This window comes from Epinephelus fuscoguttatus, linkage group LG2, assembly GCF_011397635.1.
Source record: "Epinephelus fuscoguttatus linkage group LG2, E.fuscoguttatus.final_Chr_v1".
NCBI classification, from domain to species: domain Eukaryota; kingdom Metazoa; phylum Chordata; class Actinopteri; order Perciformes; family Serranidae; genus Epinephelus; species Epinephelus fuscoguttatus.
The window spans coordinates 27,836,698-27,861,990 of record NC_064753.1 but is presented as its reverse complement, the minus strand read 5'-3'; the positions used below and the strand labels follow the sequence as shown (position 1 = coordinate 27,861,990).

At 39.2% G+C, this 25,293-nt stretch overlaps 2 protein-coding genes across 2 annotated transcripts in view; one reads left to right on the top strand and one right to left on the bottom strand.

Annotated features, from left to right (window-relative positions):
- Positions 1 to 1,456: 1,456 nt before the first annotated feature.
- vat1l (vesicle amine transport 1-like) lies at positions 1,457 to 22,587 on the bottom strand. The gene is made up of 9 exons (XM_049604240.1): positions 22,446 to 22,587; positions 21,726 to 21,855; positions 21,291 to 21,506; positions 19,289 to 19,431; positions 16,087 to 16,190; positions 13,713 to 13,768; positions 13,375 to 13,569; positions 6,886 to 6,969; positions 1,457 to 5,038 (listed from the first exon to the last, which is right to left on the bottom strand). Exons 1-9 carry the CDS (start codon positions 22,553 to 22,555, stop codon positions 4,940 to 4,942), a joined length of 1,137 nt encoding a protein of 378 aa, XP_049460197.1. The 5' UTR covers positions 22,556 to 22,587; the 3' UTR covers positions 1,457 to 4,939.
- Positions 22,588 to 23,016: 429 nt separating this feature from the next.
- LOC125905841 (polycystic kidney disease protein 1-like 2) overlaps positions 23,017 to 25,293 on the top strand; it is a 28,615-nt gene continuing 26,338 nt past the window's right edge. Inside the window, exon 1 of the mRNA XM_049604108.1 lies at positions 23,017 to 23,064. Within this exon, the coding sequence (XP_049460065.1) occupies positions 23,017 to 23,064 (48 nt within the window). The remainder of the gene's footprint in view (positions 23,065 to 25,293) is intronic.

The window sequence follows — 25,293 nt, the reverse complement described above, 5'->3', positions numbered from 1 at the left end:
CTTGTATGCTGTTCCAGTGTAACCTCTGCTAACACTCCTCTCTTTCCATTTCCAGGCAGACATAAAACCTTAAACTAACACTGGACCCTGAGTGAGATATGAGACAGATTGTCAGTAGTTCTGGCTTAAATAATAATTAATGATTAAGATCTGAAATAAAACCCACTGTGCAGCACTTCTGCCAACAGTACATGCACTGACTCTGGCTGTACTGACTACCTGCACATTATGGCAGAGGTCAACAGTTGTATAATTGAGTGATCATTAGTTAGACAGCAGCATCTTTCTCTCCTCTGAGACACGTCAGTGTCACAAAAACATTAAATCCACTGTCTGTAGAACTTACAAATCCCTGACTTTGTTGCCACCTGGTGCCAAACATGGGGGCACTGCAGAATGTGCAGTATACAGGCACCATAGACCAGTGGTTCCTAACTTTTTTCCTTAAGGGACACACTTTTTTATCAATAAGTATAGTGACGACCCCTGATGAAGTGACATTTTATGTATGGGTTCCATATTATATTCAATGCATAATAATAGCAGTACAGAACAAGTGCACAGTTAACTGCACAGTTAATCCAAATGCTGACAACAGGAAGTTTGTGTAAAACAGCGATTATGATACATGTTGAGCCGATTATTTCCCATGAATATTGCACCAAAGATCATTTGTAGGAACTTTTTTTTTTGGTCTTCATATTATGTGTATGTATTTTTTAAAAATTTGAAACAATAATACTTAAAAGGCTTCTTTAACACTTGATGATTGTTATAAAACCTCTTCTTTGGGTGTTTAAATGTTTACTTTTCTACTGCAGGACGAGGCTGTTTTGCAAAGAGTGAAGGCTCTGTGAATACAGCTTGTGTTCAGGTCTTCACTTTGCCATGTGAGATTTAAAAAAATAGATATTATGAATAATACTCTAAACTTTAAACGCAATTTAATTTGGTTTTCTTCACTTAATAAAAATAAAATGCTGAAATATAGGCCTACTGTATATATCTTTTTTGTGTTTTCTTACACACCTTTAAATCAAGGCCTCACGACCACTGTTAAGCTTTGGTGCCCCCTAGTGGTGGTCTTGACCCTCAGGTTGGGAACCAGTGCCATAAACCATACTTGAAACGTAATGTACACTGAAAAACATTTCTAACCTCTCAAGTTCACTTATTTGAATCCAGGTAAAAGCCACTATTACAAAATGATTCCATAATCTCAAAAAATATATACATTTACACAATATATAAAAGGAGAAGAGGGACAACTTTCATTTTAAGTGTAATATAGAAAGAGCCGCTCCCAGGAGTGCTGTAAAAATCTTGCATGAAATAAATTCAAACACTGAACTAAGACAGAAACGCAGCCACAGAATACTTTGCTTTACTTTGCAGATAAATTTATTCAAGTAAACAGAGCTGTACTCAAAGAAAGTACACAACAACAACAGCAACAAGTGACAAAAATATACGAGCACAGGTAAACCAGAGTTCATAAGGAATGTTGTGAGCACACTACAATGCTAAACACTTCTTTAGACATGTTTTTTTTTTCTTTACAATGCAATATGAATACACTCAAAAACATGCTCTCTGTCTCACGCTCTCTCTCACACACAGACGAAACATTAAAGGCATCAGAATTGAGATATATATTTCTAAAGTGTCTACAATGTGTGTTCCTAACTTCCATTCTAGAAATAAACTTCTAAAGTGACTTATTTCATCACCTTTGTACACCCACTTAGACTGTGTCTCCATCGTTTATCATTCAGCTTCAAAGCATGAGGTGTTTACCCCTTTAGTTGATACATTTTTTATTTTTGTTAAAATGGCAGATTATGTAAGGCTTGTTTTATTGTTTTTATAGCAGAGAAAGTACATTTTGATGTATGCTCTGGCTCCATTTTAATAATTCAAGTAAAGTAATAAATAATTCAGATGGCTAGCCGATATAAAAACACTGACAAAGCAAGGCCAGAGAAAAAGTGGAAACAATTGTTTTTACTTTGATAAATTTAGGATCTCTCATTTAGATACGTGAGCGTAAACATTTGTTCCTTGTCGGCCATTTTTCTCTTACATTTCATTAACAACTCTCAGATGTGGAAAGCCGAGGGCATCACACTTAAATTAAGTAATAAACAGTGTTGCTCAGACCTTAATCACTCTGCCTTTATACACCAGCTCATTGTAAAAATAATATATGTTGGAGTCTTATGGCACTTTTGTTGTGAGGCACCGGCAAGTAAACAACTTTGGTCAGACAAGCAAAGCAGAGACTCCACAAAGCTCAGACTGCAGTCCGACCACTTCATGATCCTCCCTGCAAACTCAGAATTTACTGATTTATCTCATCTTCTGTTGTATTTACATATATTCTTATTAAATGTTTGTGACCTTTTATAAATGTAACACTTTGTGGTGTTGTATATACTGTATTTCAGTAAAAGTTCTGAATATACTGTGTTCTGGGAAAACATATCCTTAATCTTATCTCAATCTCTGATCAGATGAGGACTCGTTTTATAAGCATAGTTTTTGTATCCCAGTTAAAAATACCTTTCTTTGTCAGTTCCTTCAATGCAAACTTCACATGAGGAAAGCATTTCAAGTATCAAACGCTCGTTTGTAGCACAAAGGCACTGGTGATCCCGTAATATTACAAGGTTGGCACCTAAGAATAAAATATCATGCAAATATCTATACACAGACTTTTACACCTCTCGTGGGTTACACGTTACTATAGTAACATGAGAAAGTAAATCACTCTCTTGGTCAGAAGCATCGAAACATTGAGCTCATTTTCTCAAACTTCCATCAATATCTTTCATTTCACAGCTGTCATCACTGAGGAGGGGTGAGAATTAGATACACTACTTTGTAAAATATTAAGCTTGTTTCCATATATGACACTTAGGTGCTTTAGATAACCTGTATATCAGGGTACCGATCTTAGAGTGATAATAGCAATTCAGCGGGTTTAAAGGCATACTATGCAGGATTTTTCGCTTACTGTTTGTTAACACAACATTTAAACTCGGCCCCTCCTCCTCGGCTCAACAAGACTAAGAGAGTACCTGTGATCAAGCGAGCTACAGAGTGACTAAAAGCCCCGTCCAAAGCCTCTGTTTCCACTGTGAAAAGTTGTGGATGGTACCAATGGAACCATTCCGTACTGTCCCCATTTTTGGTCCCTAGCACACAGATCTGGTACTAAAATGTAGAGCTGTGAACACTGCAGTTTGTTGATTGGTCAACAGAGGACGGTCACTCTGCTCAGGGCTGAGTTAGGGCTGGTTTTGAGGCTCATGTTACCACTGTTAATACTGTGGAGAGTTTTATTCATAGACTGTAACTATAAAATGAAAAGATGTCTTGCTGCCTCTGAAAGCAGCTGGAGTCTGAGAAAAAAATTACTTAATTCACTGGACTGACTGCTGGCAACTTTAAAGGTGGAACTTTAACTTGTAATGGTACTCAATGTATGAGTTGACAACGTGAGTCCATCAAAACACCTGAAATTTCATTGTGACAGCTCTGACCATTACTTTAGTTTTTATATGACATAAACTTTTAGCAATGAGTGGAACTTAAATCATTTATCTTTATTAATTTTGACCAGGTTATGTGAGTAGAATATATCCTAATCCTCACACAGAAAAAAAAAGCGACGCAGAGCTTCGTTCCTGTGAGCTCCGGCAACACTAAACCCCCGAGCTTGCCTTAAAAGGACTAAATGCAAACACCCACTGTTTTTAAATACCCCATGGAGAAAGATTCACTGCAACCTGTTTTTATTTTGTTCTGAAAACGTTGGTGTGAACCCTCATCCTGTGGACGATAAACGAGGTGTAAACTGATAAGGGAGGAAATACAGTGAGTGCTGGACAGAGCAGTGAGTGACAACAACCCCACCCATCCACATTTAAGAGAACTGTTTGTGGTGGAAACGTTAGGGTCTAGGTACCATGTCTGAAGAGTTACTATTGGTTCCAAAGGTACCATACTGAAAGTGTTTGGTGTAGACGGGGCTAAAGAGAGGGAGCAGTGTTAGCCAGAACACAGTAATGAATCAGATAAATAATAATTTTCTGATTGTATCACCGCAGTTACATTCTAAAGCACAAACACACTCACACCTAATGCAGCTAATGCTTCATCCTGTCACTTTGGCTTCTCTGCTCTGCTCAATCTTGCCTTTAATCCAATAGACACACAGACCTGCAGGTTGCACCCACAGAGTAGAAGAGAAAGACGGAGATAGTGGATGTTTTTATAGAGTCCTGACCTCATGCTGCTATTGGCCGGGGGCTACACACAACTGCTCAAAGGTTGACACCCAGAAACGACCTGAACAGACCCAGATAAGACAAAAATAAGAATATCCAGGCAGAAGGCAGGTTGTGTGCAGATACAGACACTGCTGCACACTGCTAGTGGGTCATAAGCGATAATTAGAGGGATTACTGTTGTGTGAGTCTATATATTGTATTTTAGGAAATCCTGCATAGTATATCTTTAATTGCTTATTGAGTCAGATGCAACTAATTGTGAAATATACACAAATCTATTGACATTACTGGCGAGCATAACATGATTTCATAATACCATAAAGAATATAACACTATTCTGAGAGTGGCACTTGCACCTGTTGCCTGGGTGACAAACATGTTGTAAGTCTTCATTTACCCCAAAATTTAGCTTGACCAATCAATAGACAAACAATAGACAGGAGGCACAAACATATACTGTACATACATCCATTCATGCATACATGCATACAGCACATGCATACGTACATACATACACGCGCACATACTGCACAACACGTGTGTGTGAGTGTGTGTGTGTGTGTGTGTGTGTGGTTGTGTTCCTCTGTGGTGAATCTTTGCAGCCTCTGCAGTCTCTAGGCGTGTCGCGGTGGGGTCTGTTGGGTTTAATGGATGAAAGGCATTCGCTCCTTGCTGTCGTTGTCTCCCTCTGGCTCCTCTTCTTCCTCTCCTGCTTCACTGGTCTCTGTGCTGTCACTGGCCATCTAGTGGTAAAATATTACTCAGCTGTCATTAACTGTTTACTGAGCTACATATACAGAGGGACAGAGGTGAACATACATTTGAGCTGACACCAAGCAGCACAGTAAACATGTTAATGCACCCTCTGCTAATGGGCTGCTGCATACAGGGACTATACTGTCAATACGGGCATGTCTACACATCTTATAGTGCTTCTAGGTTTGATGTTGCCATCGCCATGGAAACAACTGCAATGAAACAGGAGGGAATCCTACTCACTGCCTCCTTATGACCCGGACTGGACCTGTAAATCTGCTGTAGGCATCAGAAATGTCAACAACTACCACACAGCGAGTCAGCCAGAGAATTAGCTGTGTGGTTAATTAAAGGAAAACCTCACTAATCAAATGAACATTTGTAATTTAATTAGTCCTGCAGTGTTGCCTTGAATTTGTGGAGATAACTTTTGTAGTGAAAATTTGTTTTGGAAACACTGTAACAAGATAATGCTTGAGATGGGCTATCTGATCTCCATGTTTAAAGAAATACTTTATCCACAAATTGACCATTTGTAAATCAACTGGTCATGCCGTGTTCCCTTTAATTGGTAGAGAAAACTTTGTTTTTCTCACATGCCTTCACAAAAACAGAAAACCATTTTGCCGTTTGACGGCAAAACTATGTCAAAACATCCCTTTTCAAACTCTCACACAACTCTTACAGTATAATCCAAGTCTCATTTATCCAGTCGTATGTTCAGTACTTCGTAAACAAATGCGTTTTTGCGAGAAAAAAAAACAAAACAAAAAAACCCTTAGTATTTGACTCTAGCTTCAAAGAAAGCATAGATTTTTTTTTTTTTTTCCGGTGGAGGCATGCAAGAAAAACAAAGTTTTTGTCACAAATTCAAGGTAGTATTTCCTTAGGCAGAGAGATCAGATACCCCCCATCTTGAGCATCATCTTTTTGTATTTACAGTGTTTTCAATATGCATCTTCACTACAGATGTTCTTAAAAATGAGCTCTACATTGGCTACTAAACAAGATCAGACCAATTTACTGTCATGTACTTCCTCTTTTCTCTTCCTCCTCTCTTCCTCATGTACCCTCGACCATCAATGTCACATAATACTTTCATTTTATCTGTGTTATTTTTGTCATTGATTTTTATCTAATTTGGCATCTAGATGATCAAATCAAACTCATCAAAACAAATCATCTCTCTTATCATCTTATCTTACTTTTGTCTAGTAATTATACTAGACGATACAGCGAGCTAAATCACACTTGTATAATGTCTTCAGTCATGCTGTCAAATATAAAAGTTTATTGATACATATCAATTCTGAATATCTGAAATGTTTTCCATCCTCATTTTCTGCAGTATTAATGCACTCATACCAGCTGCGCTTTCTCACTCTGTCTTAATGTTTGCTACAGTCATCCTGCTGTTTTGTGCTACTTACCAATGAAAGAAAGGTCATTGTCATGTTGTAGCCTTGTTATACTTATCTTTTTATAAAAACTTGAAATTTTATGCTATCTTTGTCAATTTCTCCTGGTGGTACTAAAATGTTATCACAATTAATATTTCTCAAGTGTCTGTTGTGTCTCTGTTCATTTATAAATGGTTTTTACATTTTGTTTTATCTCATAAGATGGCATACATGTTAAATTAGCCTCATTACTCTGAAATCAACTCATCAGCCACTCGAACTTAAAAAGATGTAAAGTCTCTGTGAAAAATTGTAAATCTCTCTCTGTAACACTGCACTGAAGGTCAAGAGCTATTTAACAGCCCTGTGTACTGATGTACATTTCATTCCCACAATCAACTGGGAAAAAAACACATTAAAAATATGGTTGATACCAGAGGGGTGGGAGACTTCTCGACATCCAGAATGAGCTTTCCAATGTTGCCTCTGTCATGGATTCTCTGCATGGCCTCTTTTACCTGAGAATAAAACACAGCAATTAACTTACTTTTAATAAACTGAACTGTTAACAAACAACCACAGCAACATATAATATCGAAAATGAAATCTCATAAAGTAATGACTGTTATTTTTAACACCTAAAAACAGTATGACTATTTTATATGATCAGAGTTTAAAAAAAGTTCTTGTTATAAAACAGTACTAGGTCGGTTCTACATCTAAGTCGGATCATTTTATAGAAAACACAAAGTGCCTTGTGAACCAAAGTTACACATTTAATGATGTGAGCTGTAACACTTTCATAATAAATATGTTAAGAAACATGAGGACCAAACAACTTTTTACTTCTGCTCATTATTTTGGTGAGTAAAAGTTCTCCAACAGGAAGCCTGCTGTAACATCTGAAACAACATCTCAAAGCACCGGCTAAGAAAAAAAACTTCTTACGTCAACTGGATCCACACAAAGACACTTTGCAACCCTTTCCCAGTCATTCCAGACACAGGCCCATTTCCTCAGATCAGCCATAATCTAAACTCACTCTTTAATGTTGATTAATGATGCTGACTCACCCTGCTGGGCTACGTTTGACATCACACTGAACACTTCACTGCCTGTAGAACTGATCCAAGAAGGTTTATATTAAGCTCACAGATACACTGCTTCACTTCACCTGTGATTGCAGGGAAAATGTAGGCTGTATTCTGTATCGGAGTTTTGATTAACCAGCTTTAGACCACTGTCTTAAATGGGATATAACATAAATAAATGATGTAGAGATCAACAATCTCTTTTACATGAGAGATCTGGCCAAGACACAGCATACAAAAAGTTACAGCCAAAGAACAACACAATAAACAACATAAAATATATACAGTAACATCCTAGAAATATTAGAGCACATACACATGATGACAAGAACCAACCGATTCATTCATCCTTATACTTGTGGGAGCTTTAAGTACAGCAAAGAGACCAATTCATATAGTTTCAACTCCTCCTAAAGGTTATTCAAAGAGAGAGAAGCAGAGCACATAAAAGCTTTTTTTCCCAGTCCATGCACTCGCAGCAGACAACAAAACTATGTCTTGAGATCTCAGACTATAGCTACAGTCAGATCTCTGTTTAATCAAAGTACACACGTCATGTACAAAGGGAATAAATTAACGAATGCCAGTGACTGAGACTATGAAAGGTCAAAGACGGCCAACCAGCCCTGGAATAAAGCGTACAGTGATGAGTGAAGCTTTACAATTTGATTAATGATAGGTGATTTTAAAAGATTTTTTAAAGTGAGTCACATCAGGCTTGAGCAGTATCAACGTATTATGGTATACTGGAGTATTAACAAATCCCAAATGTATGATTTATAATATGGTTAAAACTACAGACATTGCTTTTTCTATCTGACTTATATGGAGATGCTGTACTGATGTGATGTATTGCAGTTCACAGCATGCACCACCAGAGGTCAGTCTCTATTGGTGGAACAGCAGGTGAACTGAGAGAGATGGCGACTGTGAGTGGTGGGGATAACATTACATGACTATTGTACCTCTGCCCGTTTGAATATATTGCCACATATGACTTTATCATGAGATGACTTCTTCCAGCTACAAAAGCAGTTCATTAGCCACATGATTTTACTCAACACATCATCTTTGTTCAGCCCACTGATGTGTTGGTATCTGCTGAAAAAAAAAGTGTCACCAGGTCCTCCAGCAAGAAGGGCGCTATTTCCCATCTATTCATTATTATGGACAATAAGTATTTAAACCCAGTAAGACCTGTCTAAGTAGGCTAATTGCCTCATAGAAACACAGCATTGTAGGCTAGACAATGACTTTAATGCTACAATGACTTACAGAAATACTATGATATACTGTATACCCCTTTGAAATGTCAGGAAGGTATGAACAAATAAGTACTACCCAGGCCTTAGTCACAGCCTGCAAAAACAAATTGTTTAATATTCACTGTCTTGAAAAAGCTCACACCAACTTAAAAAAATCCTCAGCTCTGAAAATTCATAATAACCTCATGGAGATGTTTACTCTAATTTAATTTATGTGAGTAAGTATGTAATAACTTGAACTGTAATAAGGATTATTTATTGAACACTTAAATGTAAGACACTAGACACGATGGGCCTCATTCACTGAATCATTATAAACTGACAGGCACCTGTCATATTGCCACGCCTTCATTTCTCCATATAATGAAATATGCTTACCTAGAAGTGTTTGGTGGAGAAAGTGATGCTGTTGTCAGGCCAGCCCAGGTCTCTGCTGCTACTTATCTTAGGTGTTATTTCACACTGTGATTGCTATAGGATAATTTATGGCTGTCATGTGGGTAAAATCTCAGGGAACCACCGTGGTGCTAGGATTACAAGTTCAAGTATTCTGTGCATTTAAAGTGCTTCAAAATGAGTAATGAATAAAGCACCATCCAAATGTTTCTTTGATGAAATGTCTAGAACTTCTTGCAAATTATTTGTCATGTTGTGTATTACATTGTGGCTGAATATTTTAATTTTAACAATAACTGATGAAGATACAAGGGTGTCAATTTCATGTTTAGTTAATAGGATACATGATTGGGCCAATGCATAAGTAGATTAACGTTTTAAATATTGTTGCCTACTGAAGCCTTTTTTAATTTATACGCACAGTTTAAGCAGGGATTTGTGTTTATGTGTTGTTTGTGGATGAGGCCCATTGTTTTAACACAGACTCCTCTTTTTAACTCCTCTCCTCTTTCTCCCCTTTTAGCATCACCACTTTTCATGTCTGTGAAGGCACAAACCTCAATGAAACATTACATCGTAAATCAGATATGATGTTTCAGAAATAAAGAAATGATCAGCTGTGGAGCATTACAGATGGAACCATGACTGACTCATGAAGTGTGTTATACTGATAAGGACAGTAGTGCTTAACACCCAGATACACTGCAAACATTTTACCAGGAGAAAGAGTGCAGGCAGGGCTTTTAATCAGTCTGCACTCAATATAAAGGCCGGGCTTCTGCCAACAGAGTGTGTGGAGACATCTGTCCACAGTGTTTTATTAGCTGACATTTTGTTTTTTGACAGTCCCAGCTGCTACTGCTAGACAAACATTACTGAGTAACACAATAATGTCAGAATCTTTTAAGGCTGTGCGACCTGACCACTGAACCGTCAGCTTAAAGAGACAGTTTACCCCCAAATCAGAAATACATATCTTTCCTCTCACCTGTAGTCCTGTTTATCAATCTAGATTGTTTTGTCAAGTGTTGAAAGGAACTACTTTAGTTCTACCAAACTACACCCACTAACTGTATCACCATGCAGAAGGAGGCATGCATGTACCCATAGAAAAGTCATCAGCTGATACACAATCAACCAAAAGCACAGCGACACACCTTCTACATCAGCCTATCATCTCACTGCACCTCATTTTAAATATTGTTTTCTGCCCGCAGTCCTATGCTGCTGCTGTGCGTAACCCTTCACCTCCCCATCACCACCTAGTCTTCGGATGCAGCCTCTATTCGCCTTAGCAGTCATCAACCAAAGTCATCAGCCACCACCACCTCCACCAGTGTCTAGACTCCATGGGGGGATTTATCTTGCTGCTGCTCAGATGTCCCACGATCACAAATAATCTCCCTCTGGTGTCTGGGTGCCAAAGACTTTTTTTAAATCTTACCAGCACAAATCATCTGTTACTCTGTACAATTATATTTCACATTAAACTTCATCTCTTTTTCATCCTCCTGTCTCTCCTGATTGAAATGGGTTTTTTTGGCGCCTTGAGCACCACAAGCTGAGTGCCATCTAATTCCATTATATCTGAAAGAAGACAGATGTCTCTACGGCCGATATCTCCAACACTTGGCAACTCACACCAAAACAATCTAGACTGATAAATAGCACCACAGGTAAGAGGAAAAACTGTCCGTTGACTGTAGTCTGATTGCTACAAGGACGGTGGTAGGGAAATGGCAGAAGCAGGCTAAGTGCAATAATTGATTATCTTTTTCAAATGCAACACACCACAGCTTTACAGCTTCTATCTCTGTATAGAGCACCCCAACACCCCAGTGACCATCATGGTCGAGTCCAAGTGGAGTCTACATGACTTGCATGAAAACACTGAACTTACGAAAAGAATTTACTGTGACATTTTCTCTTCTACATCTAACAACACACCTAGTATGTCAAAACTTGTAAACACTGAAACATCAATGCCGCTCATTAAGGCTGGTCTAGCTAAAAGGAAAAAATTTCACTCATTACAAAAGATTTCTCAGGAAGCCATATCTTTCTTTCTCATTACAGTCCACACAAAGACACAGCTGAATGTGGCTCTTTGTTTGGACACTATTGTGTCAAAAGCATTCATTTGCTAAAAAAAAAAACACCGGAAAACATGCCAAGAGCAAAAATAGGTCAGAAACGTGTCCAGCACTTTGCTGCTAGGTAGCAGGAGGGGATAAGATCCACTTGAATTGTACAAGTAGGTGTTGTGGGACTTTCTTAATACTTATAAATGATTTCTGCAAGATACTGAATGTTGGCTCACTTCAATTAATAGTACCCTAAAAAGCATTTATACGGTACTCCCATGTGAAAGTGACAGAATTATTTTTTTCTTATTAAACTGCTGGTGGTCCCGTGATTCTGTTTTAGTCACACACATTCCAGGAAAAAAGGTTGCTATGGTCAACATGTAAACTAACGCCCTCTGAATTCTCCTATGAACAAATGAGGCAGGCTGTGCCCCTGACACGCCATCCCACGCCAGCCTCCCCTCTAATGAGATTCTTTATGGGCAATGGTTCCACTGAATGGCCTGACAAAGCTGCCAAAGTTTAATGACGACCAGCGCCGGGGGAGTTTCCCATGAGAAATGAAAATCTGGAGATTATTTCATTAACCCGTTCTCTCTCTGACTGTGGATACAAATTTCATAATGACTTGTTATCAGCCTCTTGTGATGGATTAACTTCACTGCCTCACCTTTTATCTGAGTTCTTGATGCATTTTTAGACGTGTAACAAATTCCAAACATTTCACTTGTAAAGACAGAAGATATTTTGGATGCACTCAATGGCAGTGGCTTAAAGCCACCCTCCAAACACATTTTAAAGGACTAGTGTGTAAGATTTAGGGGGACTTAGTGCTATCTAGTGGTGAGGATTGCAGACTGCAACCAGCTGAAACTTCTCTTGGATAAAAGTGCTTCAGTGTCAATTAGTTGGGAGGGTTTTTTTTTACTGGAAACCAAATTATTTGCAGGGGTCTCTTCCTCTCCAAAAAAAAAACAACGATAAAAGGAAAAAAAAACAAGTTACAGGCAGTGAAAAACACTGCACAAAGCAGTTTGTAAGGGTTCTTATGACAGGCTCTATGCGCTGGGGATGCTAACTATAGCAGCTGGTGCAATAGCACGAATGGCCCTATCTAGAGCCAGTGTTTGGTTCATCCGTTCTAGGTTACTGTAGAAACATGGTGTTGCAACATGGCAGTCCCTATAGATTAGGACCCCCTCCCCATGTAGATATAAACGACTCGTTCTAAGGCAAAAGGTGAAAATATGACTCTTATTTTCACTTGATTATACACCCAAGAAAAAAAATTATATTCAATTTCTGCCAAAACATCCCCCTAAATCATACACACTGGACCTTTAAAGTGCTGATACTAATTCTTATATATTTTTTAACATGGTTATGGTTAATGCAGGAATTAGCTTCCGCTTTCCCCAGCGCTGCTTGTGCTACGCTGACCGGTGAAAGAACAGGGTGCACGAAGATGGCTAGCATTAGTGTTAGGACCAAGAATCAAACGCTTGTTTGTATTTTAAAGGCACTGGTGATCCCGTAACTTTACAAAGTTGGCATAAAAATTAAGCAAATGTCTACACACCAACTTTTCTACCTCTTGTGGCTTAAACATTACTACTGTAACATAAGACAGTAAATAATTCTCTAGAACGAAGCAAACGCACATTGCACGACTACTTGTTGAGGTCGATGTAAAAACTGGCTACTGTGATTAGGTGTGTGCAGGTGTTCTGTACTGACATTCCCCAAAAATGGAACAACCAGGGTTAAAGGGAGACTTAAAGAGTTTGTAGAAAATTGAAAGTGAAGTGATTGACATATGGCCTGTTGGGCTTTGAGTTGGTGTGAAATAATTGTGGAACAGGAAGATGCAACCTACCCACCATCTGTGGAAGAATGTCCAGAATGAACAGCTGACAATGTCCCGCAGAAAGCAGCAGTGACAAACAACAGATTATATGCTGTCCAAGATCTCTTAAATCTTAAACCCAGCATGTCTGTTTATGTAACCACTGTGATCAGATCATTTCTAGTTTGCTAACCATTGACTTTGTTCACTGTCTTACACCCTCTGAACAGTGTCTTACCTCCTCCAGCGCCCACAGGGAGTCCACTACCGGCTTGATCTTCTTTTGCTCATAGAGACACAAGAGTTTGTCCATCACTGATTTCACAAGACTACATTTCCCATGTTTGAAGAGGAGGTTGAGGAGAGAGAATCCTGCTATGACTTTGTTCTCCTCGTATAGTTTAATAGGATTCACCTTCTCCACCTGCCACCACTGGAGAAAAAACAAAACACAGAGAGACACGTCATTCTGAGTCACTCAGTTGCGCGTGTCTCATTTGCCATGAAATGATGAAATGTTCATTGGGTAGTACTGTTTTCTTCAAATGATGATGATAGACTGCATCTCTGACTCACAGATTTTGCAAAGCTGAAGAAACTCTTTGTTTCCCCAGTTACCATGTTTGACGCGCCTGAAAAAACAAAAATAAAAGGATTGTTGTATGCTGTGCAAAAGGCTGGGCAGAAGTGACTGGTCAATAACAGGAAGCCACAAAGCATGAAGAGGGAGAAACAGTTGGCACCTTTAGACCCTTAGATCTGTGTAAGCATGCTGCTGCACATATTTAGTACAGCTAAAACTAATTAAGCTCCTTCTAATGCTGCTACTTCATTTATGACGCTTCACACAAACTAGAGTGATTAACACAAAATAGATAAGTATGGAAGCTGTGAAGAACAATACATTTCATTTGCAGGCAATGGTGCATGTTTTATTCAAGTGAGCCTCCCTATCTCACACTCAGTCCGACTGCCAACGCATTCAATGAATGCATGACTCGTCTTTAAAGGAACAATTCAACATTATAGACTGTTTTCTACTGGAGCTGCCTTGCTAGGCAAAACTTGGATCCATGTTTACTTCCTGTCAGCTGTTGTCATTGACATACACTGCAAAACATTCACACAGGAAATACCAAAGGACCCATTAAGAATGTTTATATTGTCTAGTTTGAAACAGTCATTGGGAGGTGCTCATATCTGCTTTCTTGCCATGACTTAGATGAGGGAATTGATACCACCCTCATGTCTGTCTGTTTAAAATGAAGCTACAGTACAGCCGGGAGATGGTTGGCTTAGCTTAGCATTTCAATTGGAAGAGAATGTATTTACAGTGACCGATACTTTATTACATAGGGCAGGATAAAGATGAATAGTGGAAATAGAGCTGGGCGATATGATCTTTAAATAATACTGCAATATTTTTAGGCGTGTATCGTGATTAGGGATGGGCAACACAAGCAAAAACACCCCCGGACTCCACGGAGGTCCGCGCGGACTCAAAGCGGACGTCTGCAAGCCCTGTGTGAAAATCGAAAATCGTGATCCATCCCTAATCGCGATACACAATATATATCTCAATATTTTGAAATCTCCTCTAAACTACTGCAGACTACTAAAATACTAAACCACTAAATAAACTTCTGTTACATTCAAGTTAAATAAAGTACTGTTATAATAAAGTAAAATAAAGTATTGCTATGATGAAATACATCCAAGTGGAACAACCGGTGCTTTTATTTTAAAGCACCTGGCTGGAAGTATTGATGTTTTTGCTACAGTTAGCTGTTAGCAGAAAGTTAAACTGTTAGAGCGTCACAATTTAAACATCAGGATTTATTCAGTGCAGGAAACAAACTAACAGCTCTCCAGTTCATATATTAATAGTATCTGCAGGTATGACTGAATGGTTGTAGCCTGGAACACCACAGATACTTTTGTATCTAAACAGCTATGCATGCCTCGCCTGCTCACACACTATCACCCAAGAGAGAGACGTCTGGATAGGCTGGGGAGTGTGTGTAACGTATCATGTTTGTGAATCTCTTTCACTTCTTGTGTCAGTGAGAGGGTGAGAGCCATAGCAGAAAGCGAGAGAACTGAAATATATCAAGTATAACTGATATATCACCCAACCCTAAGTGGAAAGCTCTTTGGCGATTAGAACTCATTCTGGGGTATATGGGGTAGAGATGTGATAGTTAATATTCCCCCAATGGAGTCTACACACTGGTGGCGGAGGTGAAGAGAGTTGGCAGAGGATGAGGATGATTGGATGTGGAGCAGGACTGGGTACATTATGAATGAAGACTGAAGGTGAACGGAGTGGAGGACAGTCGTATCTGTTCGTCTTGAAGTAACAACTGACAGCAACAGAGAGGAGAAGGGTTTTAAAATCTGACAGCAGCATAAGACTGGCTTTGAGTGACATCAGCTGATATAGTGGAGGTCGGAGAGTGAGGCAGAGAGATTTGTGAATTAAATTAGACAATACAGCGAGTCTTCCTGACTGAACTTTCACTAAGCCAAATGAAGATTGGACACAGGGGAATACAGCTACCCTAGCTCTGACCAAAGGCAACAAAACCCGCCTACAAGCACCTCCAAGCTCACAAATGAACATGTTATATCTTATCTTAGAGCAGTGACTTTATAAGGTCATGTTGTAACCAGGCTGGCTGTGTTCCCGTTTTCAGTCTTCATGCTAAGCTGCGCTGACTGTCTGTTAGCTCAAACTTCATATGTAATGGACAGATGTGAGAGTGGTATCATTGTCCCATATAACCCTTGGCAAGAAAGCATAGAGGTGTTTTCCCAAAATGTCCTACTATTCCTTTAATTACTAATATAAACTTTATGCAAATTTACACATTTCTGACTACACACAAATACAAAATGTTTAGTTACTGACACTTTGAAGGTATTAAATGGAGACAAGTATTGTTCCTACCATAAAGAATGTAGGTTCCCAAAGGCCTCAGCAGAGTCAGGCCTTTCCCTGTGTTCTCCCCACACAGGCAGTCCAACACGATGTCTACTCCCTCTGGAGAAATCCTAAAACATCAATAACAAAGGAAAGGTGACAGCCATGTACTAATGTACTAGAACATTATAGTTAACATGAATGCTTATTTTTTCAATTAACTGTTTGGTCCATCACATGTCGAAAAATTGCAAAATATGCCCACCACAGTTTCCCCGAGCCCAAGCTGATGTCTTAGTTAATTGGTTGATTAAATGATTGGAAAATTGACCAAAAAAAGTTGGCAGCTATTGTGATAGCTGACAGTTTGAATCATTTTTAAGCTAAAAAACAAACACTGGCTCCAGAATCTCACATGTGAGAATATTTTTTGGGTGCTTGACTGTTGGTTAGACAAAAAAAGTAATTTGAGACACCACACTGAGCTTTAGAAAATTGGGATTGTTTTTTCGTATATTCTTTGACAGTCCAAATGATTAAAATAATCAGCAGATTAAAGTTTGGGTAGGCAGTTTATTGTTGGTGTTACTGGGCAGAAATCCCATGATGAACTTTGAGCATATTGAAATTCAACTGGACCAAGTGAACACTAGACTTCTGAACCTCTTCTTGGCTCTGTTTTCAGGCTTTAGAAAATCTAAGCTGTGAGAGAGTCTGACAATAAAAGAATAAAAAAAAAAAAACGTCAAACTCAGCAACGTGTTTTAGAGATAGAGAGAAAATGTTAACAGGATCGACAGGAGGGTAATTCAGGCACTCTGAAAAATAAATAAAATGCGAAACGAAATATTAAAAAGCCTTTATTGTTGTGGCTATATCATTAAAAGAGCCAACATGTTTGGACCACTGCACTCCACCACCTTGTCTTCGTAAACGTACAAAAACATTTTAAAAGCTCTGACGAAGACCTGCAGTGGTCCAAACATGTTGGCTCTTTTAACAATTTAACCATTACATTAAAGGCTTCTTCATATTTCCTTTCTTGTTTTATACATTTTTCGGAGTGCCTGGATTGCCTTCCTGTCAATCCTGTTGTTTCCCGTTCTCCATGAGCACCCCACACAAGGTTTTGATGTACGTTTGTATATACAGAGCAACCAGCTGTCTCTCTCTTTTTCTAAAAAAATGTTAATAGTTTAGCCGTCTGCTAACCAGAACCAAAGGCTCAAAGCCATGTTTATGTGGCTAACATTACCCAGAGCCTGGAATCACAGCGTGTCCTCCACCTCACTCCATGCCACTACGGACTAGCTCAGCAGGGGGAGGGCTGGCACCAGCCCGAGGAACGGACCCTCAGTCAGTGGCTAAAGCAGCACAAATCCAACCAGCACAAACCCCAGCTCCAGGAGACCAGACAACCCTGACCCCCCGTTGGATCACCAAATTTCCTTTGCTGCTGTTACACATCCTGTGGGTTTGCATTGACTGAATTCCATCCACAAAAGCCGCAGACTAAAGGTCCGTCTCACGAGTTGCTGCCAGCAGAGGGATGGTGGTGTGTCTAATGTTTGCTGGCTAATTCATGTCTCATTCATGGTCTAGTAGAGAGAGGACAACTCTGTAATGAATTAAGATTAAATGAATCAATGTATGGGAAACACTGGCTCACTGGCAGTATGAAGCATGTGTATACACCCGTGGTCGTCTGGTGGAAGGGGCTTTGGACAGAGAGGGAAGAGAGAAGAGCTACAGGAGGAGGGTGTACTTTCAAATTCTGCGATTTTCTTTTATTAATCTTATCAAGATTTCTGCCCCAGCTTTAATCAATAATGAAAATTAGTTGCAGCCCTGCAATAGATGCAGATTGATCTTTTCTATCAACAAATCAGTAAAGCAACTCACCGTTAATAACCGATAAAGTACAATTAGAAGAGAGCTAAGCTTCATACATTTACAGTGACGTGGCTGTGTTACCTAGTTTATGACTGTGAGCACTGAATGTAAAAGTGCAAACCATATTCTATAGGTCCATACATATATTCAGCCTGTGAGTCATACTCTGGAGCTGCTTGAGATTTCATCCAATCATGGATTCATAAGTTATGAGCCTTGATTCTCTGGAGTATTACTCTGAGGAAAAAGTTGCAGTATACAACCCACGTTTTTGCTTTTGCCTCTGCCTACAGTTTTCTTATAAAGCACTTGGTGTTTTGCAATGCCCACATCACTCCTCACCAGCAACATGCTTTCTAACATGTTACAGAAAGATTTAATGATCGCACACGGAATCAGTCAGACAAGAAAGTCTGCCATAATGAGACTCATTAAAGATGTGTATGTGGAAGAATGAAAGGCATGTTGTTATCAAGGCAGCTACTTTCTGCCTTGTGGCCCTGGACACCTGCTTGGCTAAACTGCTTGGTGGTCTTGTGATTCCCAGGGTTTTTTTGCCTTTTGTAAAAAGACTAATTTAATTGTACTTTGCTCTTGATCCTGAGAGGAATGTGTGGGTCAGAGAGATGAAAGGCACATTAATCCAGTACCACTGATATGTAGGCAGAGAACATGCAACAATCGGTGCTCATGACAAAAATATTTGAATCCAAATGTATTATAATCTGAAAAATATAGTCAAACAGTGTGTTTCATGTATGGTGCATGTGTCCCGATGAACTCAACAGGGTAATAACAAACTACTGCTATGGCCTTCTGAGGCAGAGGAGGCAGCATGGTGTTGAAGTACTCTAAATAATCACAAAATTTAGGAATTAAAACATCACAGCAGTAAGCCTGTGTTGTCATATTACATCAGACCTAAGGATGTGTTTTCTCTGAAGTGCAAACAGGTCGACGCTGTGCTGTGCTGTGTTGTGAATGGAATGTGTAGGGCATCACTGCTTGGCCCTAATTGGCTCAGTTGTTCCACATTGCCAGTGCAGACCTCCGCCCTACACAATGCTGCCGCTCTCTCAGATGAGCCGTGAGTTGCCATGGGGACCACGGCCACACAAGACCAAATAAGGCAACAGGTAACATCTGCCTCCTCACGTAGCCCTCTGCACTCACTGAGGTCCACGTTATCACATTAGTGCAGATGTATAACATGCTACAGCAGACATGCCCGACGAAGCCTAGAAATTAATTTTTTAACATGAACAAATCAATGCTGGGAAAACACACAATGAGGAGCTAAATACAGACTCAAATCAATCAAACTTCCTGTGCTTACTTTTTCACTTCTTGTATGTAATCGACGTTTCTGTCAAAAAGGTGAGTCACAGAGTCTCTGATGGCTGCATGTTTGAAACATGAGGCGATCCCGAACACGGTGACGTTAGGTACAGTGGAACACAGCTGAGCCACAGCTTGACCCTGAAAACAACACACAGTAACAACAACTTATCACTGCCTGAAAACATGGAGGTTTCACTCTAAAGATTTACAGTAATAGTGAGTTATAGTAATGTTGTTAAAGGGGAACTATGTCCATGTTATTCCTATGATCCAAGATAGGGCTGGGCTATATGAATGTGTCATATCATTATCAAGATACGAGACTACTGTCTTAGATTTTGGATATTGTTGTATCATGATATGGCATAAATGGTGTTTTTCCCCTTATTTTAAAGGTTGCATTACAGTAAAGTGATGTAAATTTATCAACTTACCAGTCTTCTTGCCATCACCCATTTAGTCATTATATCCACATTATTGATGATTATTGATCAAGAATCTCATTGTGTTAATATTGTATGGGGAAAAAAATAACAATAGTCATCCCTACATCTTTTTGGTATTTGGTCAGAAATACTGTTAAGTTCGATTTTGTCTCCCAGTCCTTGCATGAATTAAGTGCTTTTGAGGAGATTTAAAATATTGATATATATCGTGTATTGAGATGGAGCCTAAAAATATCATGATATAATTTTTAGGACATATCGCCCAACCCTAGTCCAAGATAGTCCAAAATGATCAGTAACTCTCCCAAATCAAAAGACTAGAGGGCTAAAATTCAAATTTGTGATGTCATCAAGTATAAAGTCTGGAGCTGCTCCACAGACAATGAATTGGGAAAATGTCATAGATGACACAGAGAGCACAGATGGGAATGTTCTGAGTATATGGGTACATTTTCTATTTTAGGACTGAGTAAACTGCAATAAAATAAAGCTCATTTGGGTATAAAAAAGAAAAGAAACATCCTGTGGATCCACAAATTCAGTCTCCCACTCATTGTCTATGGAGCAGCTCCAGACTTTATACCCATGACCTCACAAGTTTGAGACTTACTTGTCTGGTTTCTGGCTTTGAGGGAGAGTAGCTCATTTTCACAAATACTGAATGAACTTGCCTTGGCCATGGAAATAACAAATTGGAATTCTTAGCTCGTTATTTGAAAAATTACAGGAATATTTCACCCACAAAACAACCATTTGTAAATCAGTTAGTGACACTGTGTTGCCTTGAATTTGTTAAGAAACGTTGTGTTTCTTACATTCTTACATCCACGGAAACCGACAAACCACATTTTACTAAAGCAAAACTATATTGAAACATCCATTTACAAACTCTCACACAACTCGTGCAGTATAATCTAAGTCTCATTTATCCAGTCATATGCTCAGTACTTCCCAAACACATACATTTTTGCTAAGATGTTACTATTAAAACTGAACCTGAAGTGAAACTTATCTACGCTCTCTTTAAAGCCAGACTCCAATACAAAGGTTTTTAAATGAAAATGTATGTGTTTAAGAAGTACTGAGCAAATAGTTGGATAAATGAGACTTGGAATATACTGTACGAGTTGTGTGAGAGTTTGTCAGTGCATGTTTTTATATACGTTTGCTGTTATTTAACATGGTGCACAATCAATAAATCATTATGTTCCCCATTTTCTGTTGAGGAATGCAAGAAAAACAAAGTTTTCTTTAGGATTTCAAGGAAATATGGCATTGCCAATTGATATACAAATGGTCAATTTATGGATGAAGTATTCCTTTATGCATTTCTTCCAGTCATTCCAAATTTTAATTTACTTAAAATTATGTTCAAGAAGTTAAAGTAATAATTTATAGTACATATTTTCATTTTGCACTGTGACATAAACAGCAGTTACTATAATGTAAGTAATGACAGGGAGCAAACAACTTGTTTCATTTGCAGCTGTAATAAGAGCTCGATGTACTTGTTGTGCAGCTGTGCAATAATCATAAAAGAAATGCACTTACTACACCACCTCCTGCTGAGTGAACCAACACTGACATCCCCTCTCTCAGATTGGCCACCTCAAAGAGCATCATATAGGCAGCCACAAAGTTCAGGGAGAACCCTGCGGCCTCAGCAAAAGTCATTTCCTCTGGCATCTTGTAGACATAATCCACTGGCGTGCAAACCACTTCTGCCCAGGCATTGTAATTGACAAAGGCCATAACTCTGTCGCCTATCTGGAAGAAACATGTTAGAGTAGCTGGATAACAAGCAGACACTAATGGGAAACAAGCATGTGGCACTAAAGAGGAAGTTGTTAGTTGATTGAGGATTAATTTAATAGGTTTCTCATTATTAGGCTTACATCACGTTTTTATTTTTGTTGATTTGGTTGGTCAGAAACTGATCAAATTCATTCATACATCACAGAATTACACAGTTGCAATGACACTAACCTCAAATCCTGTTGTGTTTTCACCTACTGACTCTACTATTCCAGAGCATTCAAACCCAGGGACAAGAGGAGGTTTGGGAGGATTATCAATGGTCCCCTGACGTACCATCAGGTCCAGGAAATTCAAGCCACTGTGACAAAGAATAAATATGACCTTACAGTTTCTTGACATTAAATCAATCTGATTCAATATCTGAGAAGAGATCATGCATCTGAGCTGCCTCTACCCACTGACACAAATTAAATCAAATACTTATGAGCTGTTCAGAAATGTTAGGGGTTGCCTTGTACTATTTATGTCTTTATAGTCAGCAGTGAGTCACAGGCTATTCCCCTGTGGATACAAGGACAGATTCAACAGGCATTCTCTATTACAAACACTATTTCCCTAACTATGATTTTGTCAACACTGTAATCTTCCGCAGCTGGGAGCTCATTTGCATTGTAAGTGCTGCTATTATCAAACAGAAACTGTGATTTTAAATGACTAAATCTGCCTGGAAATGTTGGCTTGGCTGGCAACAGTTTGATCTCCATACAGTCAGCCAACCTCCTGCACTAGAAAAGACCTGTGGCTTCATGACTGCGAAATTTTCCAACAACATTCAGCCTTCATACTTGTCAGATATACAGTAAAGCGTGGGCATGCAACAGGGGAGGACAGAGTACATCACAGTCCACAAGTACACATAAAATGCATCCCTCATGTGTTCATATTTACCATGCTTTGACGCGGATCTTCACTTCACCATCCTGAGGCTCGGGCATTGCTTTCTTGCTCACCCTGAGTTTGCTGAGACCTCCAAAACCTGCCAGTATCACCGCTCGCATTTCTTTGGCATCGCCGGACGACTCCACGTCTGCCGCTTGCTCCTCCTCGGGGTTCAGAGTGATGTGGTGTGCAGCCTGGGCACTGACAGGCGCTGTGTGGATGCTTATTCACGGCGGAGCCTGAAATCTCACCGTCTGCACTTTTACTCAGTCATGCGGCATTTAAGCCCTGCATTATCATCCCTACACCTTTAAATCACATAACGTTAGATACTGTTTAATTCAACTTTTCCCATCTCTAGAATCTGGATTATAATTCCTCCCTGTGTGCTGGTTTTGCTTGCAATGCGCTAAAGTATGAAGTGCACCATCTGCTGGTGAACAGTGTGCAAAACTTTGTCTGTATTAGCTGTAGTCTGATAGTAACTCATCCGTGACTCACAACACACACACACACACACGCACACACAGAGCTACCGAGATCCTGCAACAAGTGTGGTGCCTTCAGGTGGGCCTGGGAAATGTTAGTTCAGCCGTCACCTTCAAGTTTCTGTCATGTCTCCTCAAAGGTAAGCTAGCTTGTTAATGATGCTTTACTGTGTGTGTGTGTGGGGGGGGGAGGGGGGGCGTGAATACAGTAGTGGTGCTGCTTGACAAAGGCTAAATACTTTAAAACATTTTAAACGACAACCTTACTGTCTTCACATGTCAAAATTCCTGAAATTTTTGAAAATTCACACGACGCCATCAACCGTTAGTCCAAGCTAACATTAGCCGGCAAAGAAAACAAGCTAACGTTAGCGCTGATATATTATAACTTTATAACGTTAAAGGGACAGTCCTGCCCCAAATCAAAAATATATATTTTTCCTCTTACCTTTAGTGTTATTTATCAGCCTACATTGTTTTGGTGCTGTGACAAGGCTAAATATCAGCCATAGACATTTACTGAAACGACAACCTTACTGTCTTCATGTCAAATTCTGAAATTTTGAAAATTCACCATGACGCCATCATGGACCGTTAGTCCAAGCTAACCACTGTACAGAAGTGAAGCGCAAATATTCCAGATAAGGCCGCTGCCATGTTGCGCTGGTGACATCATGTAGAGCCAGGGTCTGCACAGTAGCATCTCCATGGTTTTTTTTTTTTTTTTCTCTCTCTTTATTTAACCATTAGAAAAAGGATAATGTACAACATAACAAGGCAAATATCAATTATTTAACATGAGTACCAAATTGAGTAAATCATAAATTAATCATTACTGAGTATAATGCAAAAAATAATAAATAAATAAATAAATAAAAAAATTAATAATAATAATAAATAAAATGATGTAAGATGTAATAAGGCTGAATGGCAAATTTAAAATATTTATTCATTGCCAATTAGTCTACAGAGGTCTTTTGCATGTTTGGAGTTTATACTTTTAAGGGACTTGGTGTAAAGTTGAATTTCATTATAGTAGCCAATAAAGATGGGTGGGGTTTTAATAAATTTAGCTTTGTGAATAAAAAATTTTGCTAAAATAAGTAAAACATTTATCATGAGGTCCAATTTTGTATCTTTTAATGACACTCCAAAAATAATACTCTTGTGATCTAAAACAGGCATTGTTGTGGAGTAGCATCTCCATGGTATCACATTTCCCGCTCATACACCTGCCTGGCCAATTGTGAGCAGAGCCACTGAATACAAGCCCACTGATTGGCTTACACAGTTGTCAATCATGTTGCAAAATCCAAGCATTAATTGCGAGTGCCAGGCAACCCTTAACCCGCGTTTTTACAACCTTCTACCCGTGAAATTGCACTGGAAGACAGTCAAACCCGTAACTTAGCACCCGTGAACTTGTACCAGATCATGTACTCCGAGTAATGCTCTCTGACATCACACAACCCTCTAAACAACAATGGCAGCCCCCAAGGTTTTGCTTAACTGTAAATCTGCTAATGTTAACGCATTATTGGCAGCCGCTCTAGCTAGTTTTCAGTGCAAGGATATATCAATACAAAATACGTTTCCAAACACACAGTTAACGTAAAATAAAAAGTATAATAGCATCTGTGTGCCGTTTCTCCCCCTCCGTTTCGCTCAAATGAGCAAGGAACCAGCACCTTTGGCGATAGAAGTGATCATGAATTTCCTTCAGGATGAATAAAGTATCTCTCTATCTATCTGAACATAAACCCCACATGGTCCGCCATGTTGGTTTGACAGTTTGGCATGACTTGCCTGGAACGCTATGAAGTCGTGAGTCGTGACTTGAAGTGGTGACTTACAGGCTCAGAAACTTGCCTGGAATGCAGCATAAATATCTAAATAAAATCAAGCTTATCAGAAAAACAACTTTAACTACCTTAAGTGACAGAAACCACCTTTGTGAAAAAATGTATTTGATGTGTACTTTGAGTTTTCAGTTTGGCCCATGACCCATCCACTAACACTGAGGGCAAACTTTATGACCTATACTGCAGCCAGCCACCAGGGGGCAATCAAGATGTTTCGGCTTCACTTTTGGGGCACTGTCATGTCATCTGTCTTTATATACAGTCTATGAACTTCACCTGCCACCGTATCACCATACAGTAGGAAGTGTGCATCTACTCATGGACGAGAGGCTCATGCTTGTGACAGTGCAAGATATAAACATTAATGGCATCATCCTCAGCTGAGCTGTTGTGTTAGCTCAGTGGTGCTAGGTGAGCGAGCAGTCAATGCACACTTGCTTCCGCGTGGTGATTAGGTTGGCTGGTGTAGTTTGATAGAAAGAAAATAGTTCCTACATGAAACTGTTG